The sequence below is a fragment of the Lineus longissimus genome, chromosome 10 (genome assembly GCF_910592395.1).
Source record: "Lineus longissimus chromosome 10, tnLinLong1.2, whole genome shotgun sequence".
In the NCBI taxonomy this organism is placed as follows: domain Eukaryota; kingdom Metazoa; phylum Nemertea; class Pilidiophora; order Heteronemertea; family Lineidae; genus Lineus; species Lineus longissimus.
This window is the reverse complement of record NC_088317.1, coordinates 1,346,361-1,369,558: the sequence shown is the minus strand read 5'-3', so window position 1 is coordinate 1,369,558 and position 23,198 is coordinate 1,346,361. Positions and strand designations below refer to the sequence as shown.

General features: G+C 42.0%; 5 protein-coding genes across 6 annotated transcripts; 3 read left to right on the top strand and 2 right to left on the bottom strand.

Annotated features, from left to right (window-relative positions):
• The first annotated feature begins 1,453 nt into the window (after positions 1 to 1,453).
• On the top strand, positions 1,454 to 5,986 carry LOC135494909 (renin receptor-like). The gene is made up of 8 exons (XM_064783235.1): positions 1,454 to 1,548; positions 1,852 to 1,985; positions 2,205 to 2,330; positions 2,597 to 2,695; positions 2,906 to 3,097; positions 3,394 to 3,543; positions 3,767 to 3,886; positions 4,034 to 5,986. Exons 1-8 carry the CDS (start codon positions 1,482 to 1,484, stop codon positions 4,232 to 4,234), a joined length of 1,089 nt encoding a protein of 362 aa, XP_064639305.1. The 5' UTR covers positions 1,454 to 1,481; the 3' UTR covers positions 4,235 to 5,986.
• Positions 5,987 to 6,462: 476 nt separating this feature from the next.
• LOC135494824 (patatin-like phospholipase domain-containing protein 4) lies at positions 6,463 to 10,057 on the bottom strand. 2 transcript variants are annotated; one of them, XM_064783111.1, is made up of 5 exons: positions 9,985 to 10,057; positions 9,266 to 9,569; positions 8,884 to 9,114; positions 8,594 to 8,659; positions 6,463 to 8,238 (listed from the first exon to the last, which is right to left on the bottom strand). In XM_064783111.1, the coding sequence occupies exons 2-5, from the start codon at positions 9,491 to 9,493 to the stop codon at positions 7,921 to 7,923; spliced, it is 843 nt and encodes a 280-aa protein (XP_064639181.1). In that variant the 5' UTR covers positions 9,494 to 9,569; positions 9,985 to 10,057; the 3' UTR covers positions 6,463 to 7,920. The 2 variants fall into 2 exon arrangements, with proteins under 2 accessions (XP_064639181.1, XP_064639179.1); XM_064783109.1 differs by lacking the exon at positions 9,985 to 10,057 and adding an exon at positions 9,714 to 9,833.
• LOC135494825 (pseudouridine-5'-phosphatase-like) lies at positions 9,855 to 12,656 on the top strand. The gene is made up of 5 exons (XM_064783112.1): positions 9,855 to 9,915; positions 10,475 to 10,600; positions 10,766 to 10,858; positions 11,105 to 11,337; positions 11,738 to 12,656. Exons 1-5 carry the CDS (start codon positions 9,861 to 9,863, stop codon positions 11,918 to 11,920), a joined length of 690 nt encoding a protein of 229 aa, XP_064639182.1. The 5' UTR covers positions 9,855 to 9,860; the 3' UTR covers positions 11,921 to 12,656.
• Positions 12,657 to 13,151: 495 nt separating this feature from the next.
• On the bottom strand, positions 13,152 to 18,080 carry LOC135494724 (leukocyte elastase inhibitor-like). Its single transcript, XM_064782975.1, has 2 exons — positions 17,459 to 18,080; positions 13,152 to 16,550 (listed from the first exon to the last, which is right to left on the bottom strand). Exon 2 carries the CDS (start codon positions 16,536 to 16,538, stop codon positions 15,378 to 15,380), a length of 1,161 nt encoding a protein of 386 aa, XP_064639045.1. The 5' UTR covers positions 16,539 to 16,550; positions 17,459 to 18,080; the 3' UTR covers positions 13,152 to 15,377.
• Positions 18,081 to 19,460: 1,380 nt separating this feature from the next.
• LOC135495127 (glutamic acid-rich protein-like) lies at positions 19,461 to 22,918 on the top strand. Its single transcript, XM_064783560.1, has 8 exons — positions 19,461 to 19,551; positions 19,872 to 19,960; positions 20,086 to 20,232; positions 20,678 to 20,743; positions 20,972 to 20,986; positions 21,311 to 21,412; positions 21,544 to 21,654; positions 22,202 to 22,918. The coding sequence occupies exons 2-8, from the start codon at positions 19,885 to 19,887 to the stop codon at positions 22,894 to 22,896; spliced, it is 1,212 nt and encodes a 403-aa protein (XP_064639630.1). The 5' UTR covers positions 19,461 to 19,551; positions 19,872 to 19,884; the 3' UTR covers positions 22,897 to 22,918.
• Positions 22,919 to 23,198: the final 280 nt, after the last annotated feature.

The following is a 23,198-nucleotide window of genomic DNA, read 5'->3' as shown; positions in this document are numbered from 1 at the left end:
GTTCTCATTAGGGCCTTTTTTGTATTCATGCGCAGCCAAGCCCTAACCGTAGTTTCTAAAATCATTGATTTCTCGGTCCTCACAGTATGGCAGTGTTGATTCAGCAGTTGTTTTGGCAAAGACATGTTTTTTGGGAGTTTTTGAAACCTAGAGCGCTACTCAATAGGCGGCTAACAAGAAACTACGCATTTACTGTTGTTGCCAACGTATGTGTACACTGAACTTGGGATGTGCGTCGGCCCCGTGTTGAAATGCCGTCCAGTGCCAGTTGGTGCGTTTTTCGCTGTTTGGTGCAAAATTCAACATATCTCAAAAGTTCAATGGTTGACCCTCGTTTTTTTTTGGGTGTTTTTGTGTAGCGTAAGCAACTGTCTTTCATGGGAGAATGGTCACTGTAAGAATTATTCAGGAAGAAATGTATAATATTTGGGGTTTATCGTGATTGTCCGGCCCAATTGGCAATATTGCCATTTGGGATGGTGAACAGAGCTAGGGTCTCATTAGGGAGTTTTTTTTGTTATTCATGCGCGGCCAAGCCCTAACCGTAGTTCCTAAAATCATTGATTTCTCGGTCCTTACAGTATGTCAGCGTTGATTCAGCAGTTGTTTTGGCAAAGACATGTTTTTTTGGAGTTTCTGAAACCTATAGCGCTACTCAATAGGCGACTAACAAGAAACTACGCATTTATACTGTTGTTGCCGACGTATGTGTACACTGAACTTGGGATGTGCGTCGGCCCCGTGTTGAAATGCCGTCCAGTGCCAGTTGGTGCGTTTTTCGCTGATTTGTGCAAAATTCAACATATCTCAAAAGTTCAATGGTTGACCCTCGATTTTTTTTCGATTTTTGTGTAGCGTAAGCAACTGTCTTTCATGGGAGAATGGTCTCTGTAAGAATTATTCAGGAAGAAATGTATAATATTTGGGGTTTTTCGTGATTGTCCGACCCAATTGGCAATATTGCCATTAGGGATGGTGAACATAGCTAGGAGCAAATGCGACGCTGATGATTTATTTAAAGAAATAAAATGCCCGATTTAACATCCTGCAGAATCAGGGGAATCGGGCGTTTCCAGTGATATACGACACAAATGGGTTGTCCTCATGCATTCACTTTGGAAACGCATCTTAAAATAGATGTTACGCCCTGTTAATGGGGCACGTCATCATCGCGTACATTTGGGAAAAACTCCCTAACGAGACCTAGGAGCAAATGCGACGCTTATGATTTATTTAAAGAAATAAAATGCCCGATTTAACATCCTGCAGAATCAGGGGAATCGGGCGTTTCCAGTGATATACGACACAAATGGGTTGTCCTCATGCATTCACTTTGGAAACGCATCTTAAAATAGATGTTACGTCCTGTTAATGGGGTACGTCATCATCGCGTACATTTGGGAAAAACTCCCTAACGAGACCTTAGTGTACGTATTGCGTCACATGATACTGGTGTCACGTGAGCTCATTTCCTGGACAAAATGGCCTCCTCACTTTGGTCGATTTCATTGAAAATGTTGAATATATTTGTATTTTTCTCGTTGATAGGTGAGTATAAACTTGAAAAGAATATACGAACATCTTAAGTACAATGCTAAGTAGACGACGATCATATTTTGTTGTAATTAATCCATAAAATCGACCTATTTGGCCAGTGTTCTATTCAAGATAGTTATATTAGTAAAATTCCATACAAAAATTGCACTACACTTACAGCATGTACAGTCTACACTCGTTGCTCAACACTATCGTTACAGTACACGGTGTACACATCCGTGTACTCGTTTACTGTAAACTCGTTTCAATGGTATTGTAATAGTGCTAATCTTATATGCTTGCTTTTCCTTTCAGGATTATACTCCGCAGCCCAATTACTCATCACGCACACTCCAAGCCATGTCAAATTCTTAGAAAATGCCGGAAAAATATCATCAAGTGAAATTCCTAAGGCTGTTTCATTAGCCATGGGATTTTCCGTAGATAGGGTGAGTAATCAGAACAAAGAAAGTACATGATCTTCATTTCTGAAGCAGATATATATCATGTAGGGCAACAGGGACTTCCTTATATTGTAAAACTAAAAGATGTCGCCACCATCTTACCAATGCATCACACAGTTTTGGCAAACCTTTGGGTTAAAAGTGGTTATTTCAGAAGCTGCTTGTTCCCAATTTTTCAGTCTGGTTGTTTGCTTTCCTTTGTAGGACATGGAATGGAAAGGTTTGGCTGAGAGCAACCCATTCAAGCGACCAAAAGCAAGTGTTGTCATCGCCATAGAAACATCAGTGCCTGTCAGACCAGCTCATGCATTATCATATCCTGTTGAAAATGTAAGTCTCCAGGGGCCCTATTGACACAGACGGTAAACTTCCATCAATCAAAGAAGTTTGTGCTTCAGTGTGTCACTGTCATCTGTGTTCAGAAGTAAAGAAGAACAGACCATATGACTGAGATGTATGGGCGTCTCTAATTTCAGTCCAGGCTTTGAAGTGTTTTCCATTCCTTTGAACGCATCATCTGACCCTAGTTTCAGTAGATTAACAAAGTGAGGTCACACCATGTTGTTGTGACTTGTATGTGTGTTTCTTTTTTTCAGGACTATCCTGTAGTTCAGCTAGAGTCAGTTGTAAACAATATCGAAAGTACATTCCTGGAGAAGAACCCTCTTATAGTTGACCTTGCAGCGGATAACACAGTGAGTATACGCAAGTCCTCTATGTCTCAACCTCGGTAAACGTATCTCTCTTCATGTGCAGAGGCATGTCCTTTACAAGCAGCATCAGACTTTTAAGAGGGAGGGGGTAAATTGCGAATCATTCATAAGAGTGGTGCTCCTCTGTTTTTGGGAATGGTGCTACACTGATGTTAAGATAAAATTCTTACACATCTTCCTGATCAATTTCAGATGTTTGAGTTGAAATCTCGTCATGCGGATATATTTCACCGTCTTCCCTCCACACTCGCGAACACCATTCCATTCTTGAAGAGAAGTGGCTCCATCTTGGATACCATGGAAACCGGGACACTAAACGTCACCAACAAACCTGACCTCGCCCTACTGGCAGAGCTACAGATCATCAAAGAAATCATGTTTGCTGTAAGTTGTATTGAAGTTTTACTTGGTAATATTCATGTGACCAATAATGTTTGCGACTAATGTCAGTGCTGGAATAGAATAGGCCCATGGACCTTGCTTGCTAAACTGAACATTGTCGCTGCTGTCTACTAGAATACTATTACTAACATCTACTAGAGTACTATTTCTAAGTTTTCGTCGATTGCAATAGAAACCACTCTTAACAAAATAACACTTGCATCCTGGAGAGGCCTTGAGCACTAATGTAAGTACGGAACCAAGTTCTGCCATTTCACCGTCTTCTCAATTTACTTCAGATCAAAGACCATAAAAACTTATTGGAAGACAGTACGCCAGATTTGTTCAGTTTTGGTTTGACGGGTTTAAAGGATGTGGTGAGCTCGTACGGGGAGGAGTCCCAGATCACCAAAGATGCTGTACAACTTGTGGAGAAGTTTGTTGAACAAGTAAGTTGATTTGCAACACCAAGTTCACCAGATCAGCTGTTATGCATAGTGATGGCCAAGATATGGAAGTTCCTTTAGAAACTGGCCTATCTTCAGCAGGAGTAAGCAGATAAAAGTGAAGAGACTATGTTGACGCTTTATAGGCCAAGAATTTACCTAGTAATATTGAAGGTCTAAAAGGTCAAAGGTAAATACTTATATTTTGTGTTTTCTAATCTTACAGATTACATCCGAATTCCAAAAGTTCTATAAAGACAATGTGGTGATTGAGGTGGTCACGCTTCCACCAGCTGATGGACGTCTTATCCGTAAGAGTCGTAGCCTCCTTGCTGACCCCACTAAGGTAAAGACCAATGGCATTATTTTGTTTGATTATAAGAAGCTTAGACCCAAATGAATGTGGTAATGGTTATTGCTGTCATCATTGGATTTGAGGTTCGAATTGAATTGAGTTATACTTTAGTACAACTTGCCATTTTCCTTCCTTTAGGCCCCACAGACAGACAAGAAGAAATACAATCTTGGAGAAGACTATGATGAAATGTACCCCGTCGCCTTCAACATCATCTTATGGATGATGATCGTCCTGGCTCTGGCCCTCTTTGCTGTCTCGCTCGGTTTGTGGCACATGGACCCCGGACGCGACAGCATCATCTACAGGATGACGAGTCAACGCATGAAGAAGGAATAAGCTAGAACTTTTGAATTGATTGATAAAAGCAAAATTGATTTGAGGAATGTCAGAAAATGCTACCCTGTTTTAGGTTATGTTGAGTACAATCAGACACAGATGTTAATCCAAGAAAAGGCTCTGCACAAGTCCTATTATTCTCTATTTAACTAAAGCTAGTTTTTGACCTAAGCATTTGTAGCATTCTTTGATAGACATAAGCAGTTATTTATAAAATTTATTGAGAGAAATGCCAAAACAAAGAGTTCTGGTGGTTATTGTAAATCATTAGAGAGTTCGAAAATAGTGGTGTTAGATAAATATGCATGTGTTGGCTTTATGACTAAATGTTAAAAAACTGTCATCTGCCTCTGTGAACTTGAGCCAGATTTAGATCTGTGTGATAATGTATATTTGTGAATTCTGTAATAAGAAGTGTACACATTCCTGACATCAGGGAGATAGGAATTTTTCAATTTTCTGTGTAGTCTGGTCCCCCTGACCTATATGAGGTTGATGTTCTGTCAATGTTGTGACGCCTGACAGGACAAGTGGGGACCAGACTATCTTCTGTGATAGTTCATGTGGTTAATTCTAGTGGAGCCATCTTACATTGCAACATCAGGGCATGTGTACATGTACTTTGCCATTTGGGCCATTCGAGAAGTTCTGATATGAGGTCCCCTAAAAATGATCTTAGGGCGGTCTGTATTGCTTTTCAGACATAAATTTACCTGCCTACTTACTAAAGTGTGCATGTACTGCACTATTCTACTGTATTGTATACAGTAAGGCTAAAATGGCCTTTACATTGCATGATGCATATGGGCTCGTTTCTGGAGCAGCTGTTGTGATGGTGGTTGAACAACTCTGTGCATTGTACATGTTGGTGAGTACATGCAGTATTGTTACAATGTAAGGTGGTCTATGTAAATATTGGTGTAATTATTTATCAGAGATGTGTTCAGTTGCTTTGGCATTCTTAGTTGAGAATAAGTCACTCTATGATTTCATGCAGGAATACATTGCCTGTGAAGTAAAAACCTCCCATACGTGTACATGTATGTGTAGAGATCATGGGGAGAACAGTAGGCATATTTAAGTAATGTTGAGTGATAATTGTTGATTTGCATATATTGTTGTACAGGTGTACATGTAGGTCTAGACATTTGTTGCATGAGCAGTTATCAATAGTTGCCACTTTTGCCCTCTGAAGACTTGAGGCTTTGCGGACACAGTGTACATTAGTGCCAAAGACTGTTTGAGTGGATGGACCTCCACTGAACTCCTGTGTACATGTAGTTGGTAAACTCTTCTCTTCAATTGCTTAAAGTTGCTCCACATCAGTTGATGAAAAGTCATCAAATCCAGTTTATAAGGCAACAATGTTTTTCAAGGTAGAGACGTACTTGTTTATATCACCATGACTATGATTATATGTTACATGTTGAAAAATAGCAAATGTATTGATAAAGCTGTGTGTATTGCTAAGAGGCGAGCTTTTGAGTGGATTGGTCAGAATTGACGGCTGAGACCAAGGGGCCATCTCTTTTGAAAATCAATTGATTCAAAATCAGTCTTAAACAGATTTGTCACAAAGAATGTGCTGTGAATCAAATTGTCTGTTCTGGCCTGTGACACCTTCATGCCATCTTCAAATGTATATTGATGGATGTAAATATGTAAAAACACCAGGAAGCTAGTTCTATCTGAAGTCAACTTGAAACATGTCATCAGTGTCAAGGATGGAATAAAATGTCACATCAAAGAAGACTTTAGCTTTCTTTAGTCATTGCGAAAACTGGACATTTGCAAGTCCAATGTTGCATTGTGTCTCAACCAGTGAATGATGCTTCCATAACAAAGCAAAGCTTTGTGCGACATCATTAAGGTCATTCGATGTGCTTGAGTGGAGGACCATGCATGAGGGAACTAAGTCTGATCAGCCATCAAGCCATCATGTTACTGTTAGTGATCAGGATGTCTCCCTGCCAGCTTGCCATCAGCCATCAAGCCATCATGTTACTGTGAGTGATCAGGATGTCTCCCTGCCAGCTTGCCATCAGCCATCAAGCCATCATGTTATTGTGAGTGATCACGATGTCTCCCTGCCAGCCTGCCATCCTTTTCTTCATGGATTCCAGAAGTTGGTTGGTACTTTTACCACCCGTGACACTTGGTAACACATGCACCAAGGCGCTAAAGTCTTCCTCATCCTATGCTCAAATAAACAACAAATAACTTGAGTATCAAAAAGACAACAGTAGATTTATTTCAGAAATGCTCCATGATTACAAATATAGAAGACACATTACATGTACCACATCCACCTACACTGTACATGTTCACAGATTTGATGCAAAAATACCCAAACACTTTTATTAATCTAAGTACAGAAGATAACCTTTCAAAGTAAAATGAGATATATCCCATCCATTTTTTGCATTTTTTAGTTTCAAACTTCGTAATTTTACTGAAAATACATTGCACATTTTTGAAAAGGATCTTATCATACATGTACAAGTTTTACTGTTAGTGAGAATGCTCGGAAATTTTGAGGAAAGTTCAGACGCTGTGGTATGGAGAACTTCAAAAGGTTAAATACAGCCCATGTCACATTTTGCGACGAAACATTAACCATAAGACACATGTACATGTACATGTATGCACTGTATACATATACGTTTACACAAATGTATGTACATGTACATGTACATTTAACATGATTAACTTTGTATTGATTGCACAATTATAGCAACAACAATTGCAAACTTACAAATTGGAAATTGACCAGAACTAAGATTAGCAGAATCACCAGAGATTAGAGGGGTAAAACAAGCAGCTAGAATTAAAATACAAAGGTTAGTAACAGAAATTATGCAAATTAGACAATAGCTAAAAAACCTGAGCAAACAAATTAGATCACATAGCAAATTAGGAAACACCTTACATCCCGATAAGAAGTCAAAACATTTCCATGTCCGACTGGGCTCGTCAGTACAAACTATTCGGCCAATACGATCAGTAACAAGCTTTAACATCTACAAAATGACAATATATCGAACACATACCAAATTTCTCATTTGTCTTTCAATGACTGAACTCCATAAAAGAACTGTAAAATCACCACTTCAAATGCAGGTCTAACTATGATAATATTATGTACCAACTATAAGTGACTGAAGTCTATTGTTACAGAAAACAAGGCCTTGTACAGAAGACTACATGTAACTGCAAAATATTTATTTGTCATGAATGCTCAAACCACATCAAAATCCTGACTAGATATGATAAATCTGTTTGCGGAAATCCAACACCACTGGTTGTCTTAGCCCGGAAACCACAAGACTGCTGTTTTGCATTGTAAATGAGGTTGATTGCCAAGTCTGAAATCAGTTTATGGTGTTCAAACGAAAATATATTTCCTGCATACGTTTTAGAGAAACACGAGATCCTCGAGTTCAAAATTCCACCGGTCTTCACAGAAATACCTTCAAGTGACCTCACCTGAAAATGAACGTTGCTGCATCATCGATCAATTAAAAGGAAGACTACAGTCCGCCAGGTGACCAATAGAGGCCTCTTCTATTTTGTGATACATCATAACTATTCACACTGTGCATACTGACCACCTAGAGACCATCAATCTGGACCTCCTCAGCAACTGCCCAAAGTTTGCTTTGAACTCCTATCGAGCTGCCTCATGATCACACCGAAGTCTCATACCACAGAATATCACCCCTCTCAAACATATCCTCCTCGATCAAAAACCGCTCGGCGTCCCTCACCCCCTTTTGGTAATATGACTCAAGAGTGCGCCGCTTGGGGGGAAACAGCGCATGCAACACCCGAGCACCATTGTGCAGATTCACTTGGAACTCTTGATTCACAACGTTGATGTACATTCCCAGCCCATTTTTATCCTTGGGGCAAATGTTCTGACCACCAGAGAATGGTGAAACTGATATCGTTTGTCCTTCTTCAAATTTTGGCAGATTGTCCGTGATCCCTCCGTCTGCATATTTCTGGAAATCAAGAGACAACGTTTAAACAAGAGCATATTGGGAACAACACTGCTAACACTATCATTCCTAATTCAGTTATCCTGAACTTTAATGTAGATTTTAAGCCTTAATGTCACGTCATAAAGTAAACTCAATACGCCCATTAGGCACACCCAGTACATTGATGTCGGACTAGGAAATCATTGGCATAGTGGTTAGTGTGACTGCCAGGGTGAACTGGACTCCATCTAACTGGAGTGTAAGCTTGAGGCAGACTCCTCTCTTTGGCCAAAGACAGGCACTTGAAGCCAACTAACTTTTAATTGGCACCAAAGTGTAGAGGCACACATCGGTATCTTACTTTGGTTGCACTCACCTGATTTCTGATCTTTGGAAGACGGAAGCCAGCATAGGCAGGAATGAAGCAACTCGCAAGTAAACACTGGAACAGGAGAACACTATCTGTTATCAGCTCTCGTGAAGATGAAAATACAAGCTGGTTAAAGGGGTACGAAGTTTGTGTTGATTGCATTTACTCAGTGGTGGCTCAGGAAAGAATCTACACGTTGGATTTGAATTTATATTCATTGGGTATTCACACAATCATTAACTCTCAAATTCAAGTTCAATTTTCAAACCTTTGAATGAATAGGCCTTTGAGCTCACCTGGATCAGTTCCTCCCTTGATTCATATTCCGAAAACACCTCATTCTTCTTGGTCCTCATGTTAGTCACAGAGATGAAGAGTCTGTCCTTGGCTATGTCATGGGCATCCTCGGGCAGCATCTCACGAAGAAACTTCTCTAGCGGCACAATCAGGTTGTAGCCTGGGGTGAGGGCACCCAGGGGCTTCTTCTTGATCTCTCTGGCCAGGTTGTACGTGAAGTCAATGCAGTGCTGAAGAGGAGATTTTAATACAGTTTTAATGACACTCTGGGATTATGGCCACAACTACGACCTGGGACATGTACCCTGGTAGCACTTGGTGTCCATATTTAAATCACTTCCCTTTCCTTCCAGTAAGTCAAACATGACCTCCCTTCCTCACCTGAAGTTTATCCCTGCCACAGAGGAGGGTTGCCGCAACCAAAGACCCAGCCGATGCTCCTCCGTAACGCTCGACATTCTTTAGTAAGCCCTGGCCATGTTTGACAATGCAGGCCGCAGCTCCCAGGTGGTATATCCCTAGGAATCCACAGCCCGCAAAGGACAAGTTGTAAACAGGTTTGGCAGTTGTAGAGGCAGACATGGCGATGGTTCTGACTGTGGCCAACATTACCCCATTAGGTCAATAGGCTAGCGACAGGGCGTCTGAGCGTCTCGCACCAACATCACAAATCATCAGAGACACCCTGAAATATAAGGGAGACATCAGTGTACTGTAAGATTTCGAGACGGTTGAAATATATTTCAATCTAGGCTACTTCTTCTGTCATTTTCATTTTCCTGTCTCCAAGCCTGACACTGACAGACACAGTGCATGGATCTATAGTTACAGATTCTTTATCAACCCATTTCTTCGAGGAGCAATCCGGATACACTGTGCTGGATATAAGATATCAAGAAATCACACAAATACACAACATCTGTCACTATCTATAAGGTCAAGGCCATTTCTATAACTACAAAGGGTTAAATTCAAGATGGCTGCCTATCCTTGCACGCATGTCATATTCGATATGGATGGCCTTTTACTTGGTAAATAAGCGATTGATATATATTTGCTTTGTTCCAAACTGTAGGTTAATCATCAGGGATCGCACTGACCATAAATTGAGGGGCGAACAAGTTTGCATTTAGCCGGTAGCATTATGTTTTGTTGGGTTTTTGAGTCCCCTTGTTTCATGTTTTTGATTTTTTTAATTTTGAAAATGAATTGTCCAATTCCCGATGAGCCGTGACCCGCCGAGGACAACATTTGTGTCTTCAATGTTGTGATGCTAACATTTTGGGTCAGTGTTTGCTCCAGCCTGTTTTCCTTTCATCCTCCCAACACTGCTTAGCTGACCATGCTGGCAGGTTGATTCTTTGGCCAGCCTTCCTTTACAACTCGGCCATTGTAAATCGGCAGGCTGCTGAGCTGACTCGGTGACTGGTCTTTAGAGAGGGCTTCAGCTGTTCTGGTCTATATTTGGTAGCTACCAACCTCCTGTCTACCAACATTCATGGTTTTGGAGGACATTCAAAGAAATTTTTCAATGATTTTCAAAATCGTTTGTTACTGTTTGCAGACACATTGGAATTGTCCTTCTTCCAGATACAGAGCGTCTTTACACCATAGCGACACAGGAGGTAGTTGGACCGTATGGGAAAACCTTCACATGGGATATCAAGTCACAAATGATGGGAAGAAAAGCTGATGATGCTATACGTATCCTAATAGGTAACTATGGTCACTGTTAAAGGAAACCGACCACAGAATGAGTTAACAAAATGACTCCCGTCACAATCTAAGGACATTGTCACAACCTGTTGACACTTGCCTTTTTCAAATGCTGTCGACAATGAAACGCATTGTTTCTATGAATGAATTTCTGTTGTTTTTCAGACGCCTTAGAATTACCATTGACCATAGAAGAATACAAGGTGAAAATTGCTGAGAAATATAAAGATGTCTTCCCCGCATGTGATATTCTTCCAGGTAAGAAGAGGCAGATGTATTGTCACATCCATGTCATATCTACAGAGGTGAAAAACATGGTTGGGCATCTACATCATCTTGTTCCTCAGATGATGTTTTCAAAGGCCACTCACATCAAATCTAAATTGGCGACTTCGGACCAAATAAATCGATCACAGAGGAATAGCTAAATAGTATTATTCATGAATCGTACACCAAGTCCTGATTTCCCAATCAATTTCAACTTTATATCTGATGTAATTTCAGGTGTCGAAAAACTTGTCCAACATCTCCATAAACACAACATACCAATGGCAGTCGCGTCTGGCTCAAATAAACATGACTACGACCTAAAGACGTTGCAGCACAGCCACTTATTTGACAAGTTTTGTCATGTTGTGCTGAGTAGCGATGACCCAGATGTGAAGCATGGTAAACCTGCGCCAGATTGTTTTCTTATCTGTGCCCAGAGATTCAAAGACAGCCCAGATCCCGAAAAGGTGAAATTTATGATCTTTATTTCAACAGTGTAAATGAGTGCACAGGCGACAGGGCTGGTCCAAGGAGACCGAGAGGGTAGGGGTCATACAAGGATGTCAATTAAGTTGTTCCATCTAAATCCTAAATTGGCAACCAAGACTTCTGCTGCTTCAATCAACGCCATGAGTTGTTTATACTATTTATAGACAAAAACAAGAAAACGAGTAACTAAAAACACTGTTATCCTTGAAAACAAAGTATTCACTCGGAAATCAATTGATCATATACTTGTGTACACTTTGTCATTTCAGTCATGCCTCTTGAATATAGCAATTAACAAGTTTACCATAGACAATATCGATAACCTTATCGAACTAGAATCAAAGAATAAAATATCAAAATCTTTCTGTTTGGTTTCAGGTGCTTGTATTTGAAGACGCTAAAAATGGAGTCCTTGGTGGTCTCGCTGCAAACATGCAAGTCGTCTGGGTGCCGGATAAACAAGCGGACAAGTCTGAACTTGTGGACCATGCGACACTGACATTAGATTCTCTGGAGGAATTTCAACCTGAACAATTTGGACTACCAGCTTATGACAGCTGATCATCTGTGATTCATGGGTGGTGTTTTTTTGTTAATCTATGTTAGCCTGCTGACATGTCCTGTTGAGTGGGAGACCCAAGTAAATGTCTCATCGCACAGCGAGCTTGCTTGACGATGTTGAAAACTACATGTAGGCACTGTCCTATCCTCCTTATGGTGTGAAATAAGTCCGAATAAAAGACACATCCTCCTTGTATTGAGCTGGCGCAAGAGGAGATCGTCGTTGGTTTTTCTTGACCATTTGTTCAGCTGTCTGATCTCATAGGCTTTTGGATTCATTTTGACTTTGCGAGAGATTGGACTGGGCCTACATGTAGTTTAGAGAATGTTGTTCTGCAGGTTGCTTGCTTGTAAATAGCAATGCTGTATTTATGATGAGCAATTGCTCAAAAGGCCATGTATAGGTGACCTACTTAAAAACTACTGATTTGAATACATCACTTCGATTTTACAATGACTGTGAAATGGAATGTATGTATATGTATCCACACTACTTGAGGTTATTATGCTTATATTTTGGCGCTCTGCACTAATGTAAATATGGTAATGACATATCATGCCTGTTGGAAATTCCATATCGGATGTGTTCCCATGAATCATGTTGGTTCAGGTTGCTATCTTGTTTTTCACTGCCTCCCATTATCAGAGATCAAGAGGCACAAGCATCGAGTGTAAATCACATTGATACAAGCAAGCTCCACCTGTATTTTTTCAATAAAATTACTGCGTTCAATGACACGGTCTTCCATTTTCTGTTTACAATGTATGTCTCATGTGTGAGCATTAGTTTCCAACATTTCTGTGCAGCTTTTAGGAAGGAAATATGGGAAGTGGGGAGACTGGTAATTGAACACTGCCTCAGTTTCCAGGCACATCCTCTTCTTTCCTGTGTCATGAACATTAGGCCTGATCTGAACACAATGATCCATTTTCAAATCCAAGTGCCCATTTCTATTTCTTCTGCACTTTGAGATAATATTCTCCAGGGAATCCTTCTCCAAGGTACACTCCAGACACCATGGACGGGCTTCGATTCTCGCCCTAACAATATGAATAGGATGACGAAATAGACTGCCCCCTGTGTCTACTCAAAGGTGAAGTGAGAGTTTTTAGGTGCAACATGGTTGGACGCCAATTCGGTTCCAGAATAATAGTCTTCAGTCATGTCTTCCTACAGGACTTCAAATACACTCGATACAAGAAAGCAAGATATAACCCAATCACTATTTATTATCAGCGGTGTTTCCAATATATAGATACATAAATATAATGAAATGGCCAGGGCCATTGTGCTCACCTCATGTGGTGGAAAGATGGATAAAGAGCATGGTATTGTGTCATGTAGTGTTAGGTTTGATGTAGGTCCAAGCAATTACAATTTCCCCAAAATGGCCAATTTACAGTACATTCGACCTCTGTGACCTTGAAAAGTAGGTCAAATCAAAGAAGACCCGGGTGACACATTGAATGGTTGTTAGAATTAGATGTACCTATGATATAAAATTGGTGCCAATCGGCCAAGTCATTACTAGGAATAATGGCATTTTGAAGAATTTAGGATTTGGCCCCCTCCCTGGAGGCCAAACGGCAAATCAGATCGCACCAAACTTCGGTACCTGAGATCACCTGACCAAGGGGTACATGTGTACTTAATTTGTGATCAATAGTCATTGCAGTTAAGAAACGTGCCATAGTTACGGCCTGACGGCCAATTTACGCCATTTGACCTCTGTGACCTTGACAAGAAGGTCAAATTAAAAACCTGTGTGACATATACTGTATGGTGGTTAGATGTACCCATGATATCAAATTGGTGGCAATCGGGCAAGAAGTTAAGGAATAATCACATTTTTAAGGTTTTTGGATTTTGCCCCCTGGTGGTCAAGTGGTGAATCAAACTGGACCAAACTTCGGTCCCTAAGATCACCTGACTAAGGGGTAAATGTGTACCAAATTTGGTATCAATAGTCATTGCAGTTTAGAAACGTGCCATCGTTACATCCTAACGGCCAATTTACACCATTTGACCTCTGTGACCTTGAAAAGGAGGTCAAATCAAAAACCCGGCGGATATATGATGCACCTTTGCTAGAAGTACCTACCATATTTTTTTCAAAATTTCCTGACTACTATTAAAGGAGATATTGTATATTTTAACTTTTAACGTTTGGCCCCCTGGTGGCCAAACCATGAAACGAATCGGACCGAAACTTGGTCTCTAAGGTGTCATTACATAAGGGTACATGTGTACCAAGTTTCAACTCAATAGCTCTAACAGTTACGAAACGTGCCCTGCTAACGGACGACGGACGACGACGGACGACGACGACGACGACGACGACGACGGACGACGGACGCCACGGTATGGGATAAGCTCACCTCTGCTAAGAGGTGAGCTAAAAATGAATCACAGTAAATTATTAACAGTTATGGCAGGATTTCATGGTCAGACAGAACCAGTATGAGCCAGTCTCAAATTGGGCAATACACAGGAAGATCAACCAAACATTCGCAATATTTTCTTGGACCAACAATTCAAGAAACAAAATCTGGCTTAGCGAGAATGATTAGGCAATGTTAATCAGTCAGGAGCTGTCGTCTTTCAAGGCGCTAGTACTTTTTTACAGTCTCCTGACTGGTTTTACAGTAATGTGCTTATCACGAAAGAAGTGCAGAATCAAATGACCAATCGTCCAGGTCAATCCAAAATGATTATTTTTATACATGTTATCATAATGTAGAGTTTGAAATTTTAAGTATTATCAGCCTGTGTCAATATACATGCAGTAATGGTCTGGAGGATCAAATCCACAGCTTTCCGAGAACTGGGCAGGCCTTCCAACTTACTAAGCAGCCAACTGAATGGTTCCTGGAAAAAGCCTTGGAAATGTGTGCATCACAAGACCTTTCCCAGGTCAGGTCAGCTCAGCAAGTTAGGCAAGGCCTGCCCAATTCTTGGAAAGCTGAGGAATGGATTCTTCAGGGAGTTGCTTTTTAAGAGGAGGCGTTTCTCACAACATTTTTGGTTAGCACCAATTTTAAGAGTACAGAGTTCATTTTACTGTGGGGGATTATGTCATTACAACAGAACCAAATGTTCTAGAATCGGATGGACAGGTGCAATTTTTCAAATACAGGATGCGTTATGCGAACAAGGTATTCTTATAAGTTTGTCACACCCTTGAACGTGCATGATACTGGTGGTTCATGCTCAACAAAAGGTAGCCTTCAGTTCTGTGCACATCATGTGCAAGGAGTAAGTTGTAATGCTTCAGATTACTCAAAATATAAGTACTTTTGATGAAGTATTTCAGAGCGGAACATGTTCCCTCATTGTGCATAATATTAGTAACCTGGAGACCATCAATTGGGCCCCCAGCCTACAGCCCCCTTTAAGGATTTGTCCTGCTGGTTCACCTTATGGCCAATTTCCCAAAGGGTGTGTTCACAACTTGATTTAAAGTTCATCTTTCCATTTGTCTCCCCCAGGGTCTACCATCTTCCCCAGAAACAAAATACTCTTGGTCTTGTTCTCCCTGATCATGAACAGGAATGGATGGTCAACCTTAAACATGTTGATCCTCGGTATGCAGCGCATCATAGCTATCATTGCCGTAGCTGCAGCCGCCTCCGTCCCCTCCTCATTGACCTCAATGAAGGCCTTATGGAATGCGGCGGAGATAAACAACAAGTTGGTGCCATCCATCCCCGATAGATCCGCCTTGCCCTCCGAAAACAAATCCTTCATCCCCATAGCCTGGAGGATCTCATGCAAGTTAAACTTGTACTCGAACTTAAAACGGGGCAGATGAACAATGGTTTCAACTTCATGCATATTGGAAGTGATCTTATTAATGAAGTCCAAAGTAAGAATAGACTGCAGTTTTGCAAGTCCGTTGCGCTCTTGCGGCAGAAAGATAAACATGCTTAGCTCTTTGTTGATGTATGGCAGCTCCAGGACCTGAGTACCAGAGTCTCTGTCATAACCTGATGGGAACTTGGCCTTCTGGTTCATCATATCGACCCCCCTCACATCATTCTCCGCGACAAAGAACTGCTCCTTGATGGTCTTCTCCTTCTCAAACTTTCTTGCCCAGTTGCCTTTGAAATAAATGGCATTCACTAGCACCAGAGCTGTGAGGGAATTGATTGCACCTCCTGGGATCAAATCCTTGATTTTATCAGCGGTTTTCTCTGCAACCCAATCATTGATAATTTTACGTGATCCTTCTGCGTCGGCGGCAAAGTCCAGTTGCCTCAACTCACCTTTATGATGTTTGAGAACAGCTCCAAGGAATTCATCTAAGAACTTATAACCCTTGCGTCCAAATAACTGATTACCAGTATTTAGGGTGTAGTTCTTTTCACCAGCATTCAGGACAGAATCAAGCTTGGCAAATTTCTCCTGTAGATTCTCGACACCTTTGAACCTAGCGACCAGCTCCATCTCTGTTGCAGTGTTGCCACGGGCACCAAGGTAGGTCATCGCCAAGGCGATGCTGATGCTGACAGGGGAGAGGAAGATGTTATCATTGGGTGAACCTCCTATTAGCTGGCTGAATATATCGAGTGCAAACTGGGAATTTGCATAGACGAGAGTGGAGTCTGTGGCAGCCATTCTGAAGAGTGCCTGAAAAGACAAGAATGCACATTGATTAGAACCAACTACGTACGTGACCTGACATTTTCCAAAGTGCTGCGTAATATACACACTAGTGCAAAATTACCTAAGGCTACATGGATAGCCCCAGTATAAAGATAAAGGTTACACAGCCCTGCCCATAACAGTACGAGTCGATCATCAAGTGACTTGCTCAAGGTTACACTGCCCACCCCAGCAAGAGGACATTACACGAAGTACCAGTAGATCAAAAAGTGACTTGCCCAACGTTACACAGCTCCACAGCACAGATTTTACCTATAAAGTAACTTGTATCAATAACGATTCTACGTGGTGGGCTGGTCACTGTTCACCAAAAGATTGGAGAAACAAGTCGCCACAATTCTGTTGGCGTCATATGCAATTTGAATTGCAGCAGACGTCGTGGTTTAACATAAGTTGTGTACCGGTGCTACGGAATACGCTGCATGACACAAGGACCTTAACATCACAGTAGAAAAGAATCGTATTGAATATGGCTAAATCACAGACACAGGGCTCAGCCAGGCCTCTGAATCTGATGATGGGGGGCGGGCGAGGGGGTTGATCCAGCAGCGGACATTTTTCTTGACTCTTGCTTGGCGCTGCTACAGCTTAAAGTGCTGTGGTTGGCCCACAGCCTAGAAGCAGTGTCATCACTGGCGAAATCGACCCAAGTTTGTGAGGGACTGACTTTCGTCCAAAAATAGATCTGTTTACACACAAATGGCAATGGCGCATTGCAGGTACTGATTGTCGGACGTCAGTTCGCCAAGAAAACCAAAGGAATTGAAGGATTCATTGAACTCATCAACACATCATTAGTTTTCAGTGAAGTTCAACTGTATCCCTAGATAAATCACTTTGGTATGTAGAGAGTAAGATTACAATTAACTCACGTTAAAGTTTGAGTTCCGGGGAGGTAGCGTTGTCAGTACGTTGGTTTAGGGGCGCAATAACCTAGCTTATAGCGAGCAATTAGTACACTAAGATTTCAGTGATTAACATAATAGTTGCAAGTATTTGGCATTTTAGACTCATATTTCGTGCTATAATAACTACGTTGTAAACATAATGCTCAAAATTGATTCATGAAAAAGTTGTTAGGGCAATATCAAGCAAGCAGTAATGGAAAAAAGTGTAATTCCATTAACTGAATATTGTTTTTAGACACTATAACATTTTAGGCCTACTTTTCCGTAAACCACGAGAACAATGTATGTGAAAAAAACAACACATATAAGTGAGGCGCCGAGTATACAGTAATTGTAAGGTAAAGAAAAGCTCGGTCTCTAAAGTCTGGAGGTCCGGAGTCCGTAACTGTGACGGTCACGAGAGTGATTTGTCCTTACGGATAGATCGAGAGGGCGGTTTGGGGTTCCGCCGACGGTGCTCGCATGCATTAGTCGTATCCCCGAAACCTTTACAACGCGAACAAAGCTCGTGGCATCCATGACGGTATAGGAATTGACGGTGAGGTAACAAAAAAACTCGTGGCATATCGGATGCGCATCCGATGACGGTAAAGAAATTGACGGTAAAGGATCTCGTGTCATATCGGATGCGCATCCGAAGACGGTAAGGGAATTGACGATGAAGGATCTCGTGGCATATCGGATGCGCATCCGAAGACGGTAAGGGAATTGACGGTGAAGGATCTCGTGGCATCGGATGCGCATCCGATGACGGTAAAGAAATTGACGGTAAAGGATCTCGTGGCATATCGGATGCGCATCCGAAGACGGTAAGGGAATTGACGGTGAAGGATCTCGTGGCATATCGGATCCGAAGACGGTAAGGGAATTGACGGTGAAGGATCTCGTGGCATATCGGATGCGCATCCGAAGACGGTAAGGGAATTGACGGTAAAGGATATCGTGGCATATCGGATGCGCATCCGATGACGGTTTTATATACATATATATTATATAAATTTTAGTTTTACACTATTATGTAAGTGCAAGCTCTAGTGAGCTCACACAACTGTTTGACAGTCCTGGCTCCTCCATCGTGCTGACAACATGATGAGAGAGATGAGACAGTCACAGCCAGGCAAAAAAAGTCTTGGCTGCTCTGCCAAGTTGTCAACATGGTGAGAGAGATGAGGAAGTCACAGCCAGGCCGAATCAGTCATGGCTGCTCCACCGTGTTGACAACATGATGAGAGAGATGAGGAAGTCACAACCAGGCCGAATCAGTCCTGGCTGCTCCACCGCGTTGACAACATGATGCGAGTGATGAGACAGTCACAGCCAGGCCGCATCAATCTTCGCCGCACTGCCTAGTTGTTAATAAGGCGAGAGAGATGAGACAGTCAGAGCCAGGCCGAATCAGTTCTGGCTGCTCCACCGTGTTGACAATAATTATGGTGAGAGAGATGAGACAGTCACAGCCAGGCCAAATCAGTCTTGGCTGCTCTGCCAAGTTGTCTACATGGTGAGAGAGATGAGGCAGTCACAGCCAGGCCGAATCAGTCCTGGCTCCCCCACCGTGTTGACAACATGATGAGAGAGATGAGACAGTCACAGCCAGGCCGAATCAGTCTTGGATGCTCCACCGTGTTGACAATATGGTGAGAGGGATGAGACGGTCACAGCCAGTCCAAATTAGTCTTTGCTGCTCCAACGTGTTGGCACCATGATGAGAGAGATGAGACAGTCACAGCCAAGCCACATCAGTCTTGTTTGCTGCTCTGCCAAGTTGTCAACATGGTGAGAGAGATGAGACAGTCACAGTCAGGCCGAATCGTGATTTATTGTTCTCCTCCTGTACTCGAGATGGTGTCAAACCATGCCAGATGGTGCAAATGTTAACCATTGATTGTTTCGGTCAGATATTCCCAAATCCAATAAGTGCCGAGCTCAATAAATCAATGGAGCCGTCCTATAACAATGTGCGCCATCCGTGTGTGATACGTTGGATGTTCACCTGGTGGAAAAACTTCCCTGTCTGACATGTTTTAAGGTGGAAGCAACTTATTAATCGACATCAGGTAAGAAAATTCGCTCGGCCTCCAGAAAGGTTTTGATCTCTTCCATCTTCCATCTTCCATTCCGATTCAAAGTTGAGGGGAGGGGATGGGGGTTGTAAAAGACATTTGATAAAATGGTACTTGATCATTTTGCCTTGTAAATAAGTTAACGTGGTTTAGAGCTTAACTAACGATAGCCAATTGAGTTTAGCTTGTAAAATCGACGGCCCTGAGCTAGGTTGTGACTTTATCTTTCAGGGCGGGTCTCATCGAAGAACAGGACGCAATGCGCGGTTCCCCGTCATTTATTTCTTTTCTTATCGAGCTTTGCTCTCTTTCAGACCGAGCAGGAAGATGCATTGCTCAAGTCTGCTGGTTATCCATTTGGTGTTGGTCCTCATTTCCGCTGCCTTGGTCCCTGCCGCTATAAGTAAGTGTTCCTCCTTTTGTGACTGTTTCTCTCAGCTTAGTCATCATTATTTGATGTCATGATTATGACCGCCGTACTTTTAATTCGGACAACTTCTAACCGGGCCGTTCTGGCATCTTTTTCAGTCCAACCCCAGGACCTCGGCAACGGTGTCCACAGCTTCCACGCTCCGAATGCAGCCGGTACCAAATCATTTAAAAACATCGTCGGGTTCGCCGTGGGAGCGGATGGAGAGAAAAAGGCAGAGAAGAAAGAGACCAAGACCTTTGGAGGTGAGCCGTCCGAGTGGACGAGGCTAAATATAGATGAATGGTGTCTTTGGTCAGTGTGCAGAGCTCATTCAATAGTACAAACCATCTCAAAGTTCTTGTGTTTTGCGTTTCACCGCAGTTTATGGTAGGATAAGTTGTGACATTCAAGTTGGTTGTGCCTTTCTATAGGGTTCGAGTGAGCTGAAGTTTTTGCCTCGTGCTGTTGTGCATTCAAGTGGCATTGTTGACCGGGGCCAAGTTGCCATATCGGGGCCGGTTACAAGCTTATATCAGCGTTCCCTCAGCTTAGCGTTATCTCCAGGAAAATTTATCTTACGAGCAATATTACCGTTAGGACTTAACCCCGATTGAGCCACCCAGTAGAGTAGATTGTGCCATTGTCTTGCTTGAACAGTAATTGTAATTGAAATGATATCTGTACTCATGTTTTGTGGTTATTTTTCAGGGAAATTTAGCCAATGCCCTTTGGGGTTCAAGAACAAGAAAAATTCTGGAACCTGCATGCCGGATGGTAATCAATTGATACCCAAATCGTCTGCTCTGACGTGATTGCGACATCAAGTAATGTTGTACAAAAAACTGTCTTTTGACGGGCTTCTCTGGGCCAGGTTGCTATAAGCTCCGCTTTCCCCTATTCGTCTTATAGCGCCTGTGTAAGTAAAACCTATCTACTGGTTTGTTGTCAAGGCCCGGCTTTATGCCAAGTTTTTGACTAAAAATTCATTTACTTGTTTTTCAGGTTCTGAAGGAGACAGTAAGTGAAATAGCGCATAATGCTAGTACATGTACATGTAGTTATTTTCGAGTTCCGGCAAATATCATACTTGCATATGCATGTTATACTGCAATCTCTAGTCTAAGACCATCGGTTTTTCCATTTTACGGGGTCCACGTATCAGTATTTCCTGAAAAACCCTTTGAAAGGTTTTTCAACACCCCTTCGCCGCAGGACTATAGCTCAAACCTTTATTTTTAAGAGCGTATAGTGCTTTGGGTGTCTGAATGGTGGAAGTATGGTCGTCTGTTTCTTTTTTTGGTCACCCAGTATACGCCAGGTGCATTTTCCCTTCTTTTCCAGAATGTTCAGACGGCCAGGTGAAGAACGAGGACGGTCTGTGTGTCATGAAGGTGAAGGTGCCGAGGAAACTGGTGCAGGACATGAGAAAACTCAAGGCAGAGAGTGAGTTTAGAGTGGGCAGGTGGCCAGAGAGGGGACCAAGCCTTGGGCGGGGACGATTGCACTTTGGTAGTTGACAACATTCCGACTGTGGCTGGATGTTGAAGTTAAAGTTGAATTATCTTCTTTCTCAGGTAACGTGGCTCAGACGGGGCCTTGTAACACTGGCTATAAGAAAGTGAATGGCATTTGCGTCCTACCAAGCGCTTTACACAAGCTAAAGAAGGTCAAGCTTCTTTCTGATGGTAAGAATATAGCAAACGACACTTCGGAACTTCGGTCCCGATAAGATGATGGTACGGTTTGCTCATTACTGACATAAACTCTAGTACATATCTCCTTCAGAGAAAACACTCCATAGCGCTCAACTTCAAATCATGCAAAATCAGTTGCGCAACTGAGTGTTTTCTTTGGAGGAGATATTAGAGGTTATTTTGTAACCATGGATAATAATATGTTTTGTTTTTCTCGGCTAACCATGGATAATAATATGTTTTTGTTTTTCTCGGCTACTTTTCGACCCATAGTGTGGTGTTAAGTGTGTTGAGTGTGTCCGATTTCATAACTGCTAATTCGACTTGTTTTTCTTCTTTATTATTTGAAAATAGGAAACATCACGTATTTTCTAGAAGCCAATGGAGAATTGCATGAGAAATTGTTTGAAAAGGTCATCAGCGACGCAAACAGAAATTGAATGTGCTATTCTTGTTCGATTCCTTTTTTTAAAGATAAATATTTTTCTTGTTACCATGAGAAAAAAAGATAATATTATGATGTAAACTTCGTCCTCAGCTGAGAAAGAAGTTGATGGAAGGAAGGCCAAAGTAACGCCGAAGACAGCGAGACACCAGGGAGAAAAACAACTGAAGGTTTTAATCAAGAAGGTCGAAACACAGGAGAATCTGCCATTCCAAAAAAATAGCAAACCGCGGAAAGTTCTGTTAAAAACTACTGGAAAACCGCTAAAGAAGGTGAAGAAGGCGGAAGCAAAACCACAGAAGGTAGTTAAAATCGCGAGAAAATTAACTAATGTTGCTAATAATAAAAGGGCGGGGAAGCGTGTGGAAGTGAGGAAAAAAGTAATGGGAGATTTGGTTAAATCGGCGGGAAAAATGCACATGGCTGGAAAACCGCGCAAAGTAAAGATTAATGCGAAGAAGGCACAGAAGGTACATGTAGTTAAAACGACGGAAAAACCGTTGGAAGTGAAATGCGTTGACCAAGCGCAGCCCGAACTGCAGAAGACAGTGACGGCAGGAAAACCGCAGAAGGTCAAGAAGTGTGTTGTACCGCCGCAAGATGGAGCCAAAGAGGCGGGGGAACTCCTCAAAGCGTTTAAAACGGCGGAAAAACTGGAAAAGGCAAAGAAAGCTGATGAAGTGACAGTGACAGTTGGAGACAAAGATGGTGGTGACGATGACGACGACGACGACGACGACGACAACGACGATGACGATGATGATGATGATGATGATAAGAGCACGTAGACTATGAGATAAATGGTCCTGTTGTAGCTGTGAGAACATGATGAATAAATAAATGTATACTATTCGGGTGTTTTGACCGTCTAGCTCCTGCCTACAGTCCCCCTTTAACAAGAACAACAGGTGTCCCTAGTCCAGTAATTGGAGTCTGGAGGATGCTCCAGAATGCTACCAATGAATGACAATATATTTCCTCCCGTTATCAGGATCAATTGATTGAAATAAAATCGATATTTGATCGGGCTTGAAGAACCATCGACACCAGACTGGTTGCTTCTAGAACTCGCCTCCAATACATCCCCAGT

Excerpts from the sequence above, each read along its gene's own strand:
- LOC135494909 (XM_064783235.1), top strand. The coding sequence starts at position 1,482 with ATGGCCTCCTCACTTTGGTCGATTTCATTGAAAATGTTGAATATATTT. Across the intron at positions 2,696-2,905 it reads ACCTTGCAGCGGATAACACA|ATGTTTGAGTTGAAATCTCG; the intron begins GTGAGTATACGC and ends GATCAATTTCAG. Across the intron at positions 3,887-4,033 it reads TCCTTGCTGACCCCACTAAG|GCCCCACAGACAGACAAGAA; the intron begins GTAAAGACCAAT and ends TCCTTCCTTTAG.
- LOC135494824 (XM_064783111.1), bottom strand. The coding sequence starts at position 9,493 with ATGTTGGCCACAGTCAGAACCATCGCCATGTCTGCCTCTACAACTGCC. Across the intron at positions 9,115-9,265 it reads GTGGCAGGGATAAACTTCAG|CACTGCATTGACTTCACGTA; the intron begins GTGAGGAAGGGA and ends TCTCCTCTTCAG. Across the intron at positions 8,660-8,883 it reads CAAGGGAGGAACTGATCCAG|TGTTTACTTGCGAGTTGCTT; the intron begins GTGAGCTCAAAG and ends CTCCTGTTCCAG.
- LOC135494825 (XM_064783112.1), top strand. The coding sequence starts at position 9,861 with ATGGCTGCCTATCCTTGCACGCATGTCATATTCGATATGGATGGCCTT. Across the intron at positions 9,916-10,474 it reads TATGGATGGCCTTTTACTTG|ATACAGAGCGTCTTTACACC; the intron begins GTAAATAAGCGA and ends TCCTTCTTCCAG. Across the intron at positions 11,338-11,737 it reads ACAGCCCAGATCCCGAAAAG|GTGCTTGTATTTGAAGACGC; the intron begins GTGAAATTTATG and ends GTTTGGTTTCAG.
- LOC135494724 (XM_064782975.1), bottom strand. The coding sequence starts at position 16,538 with ATGGCTGCCACAGACTCCACTCTCGTCTATGCAAATTCCCAGTTTGCA.
- LOC135495127 (XM_064783560.1), top strand. The coding sequence starts at position 19,885 with ATGCATTGCTCAAGTCTGCTGGTTATCCATTTGGTGTTGGTCCTCATT. Across the intron at positions 21,413-21,543 it reads GAGAAAACTCAAGGCAGAGA|GTAACGTGGCTCAGACGGGG; the intron begins GTGAGTTTAGAG and ends CTTCTTTCTCAG. Across the intron at positions 21,655-22,201 it reads GGTCAAGCTTCTTTCTGATG|CTGAGAAAGAAGTTGATGGA; the intron begins GTAAGAATATAG and ends CTTCGTCCTCAG.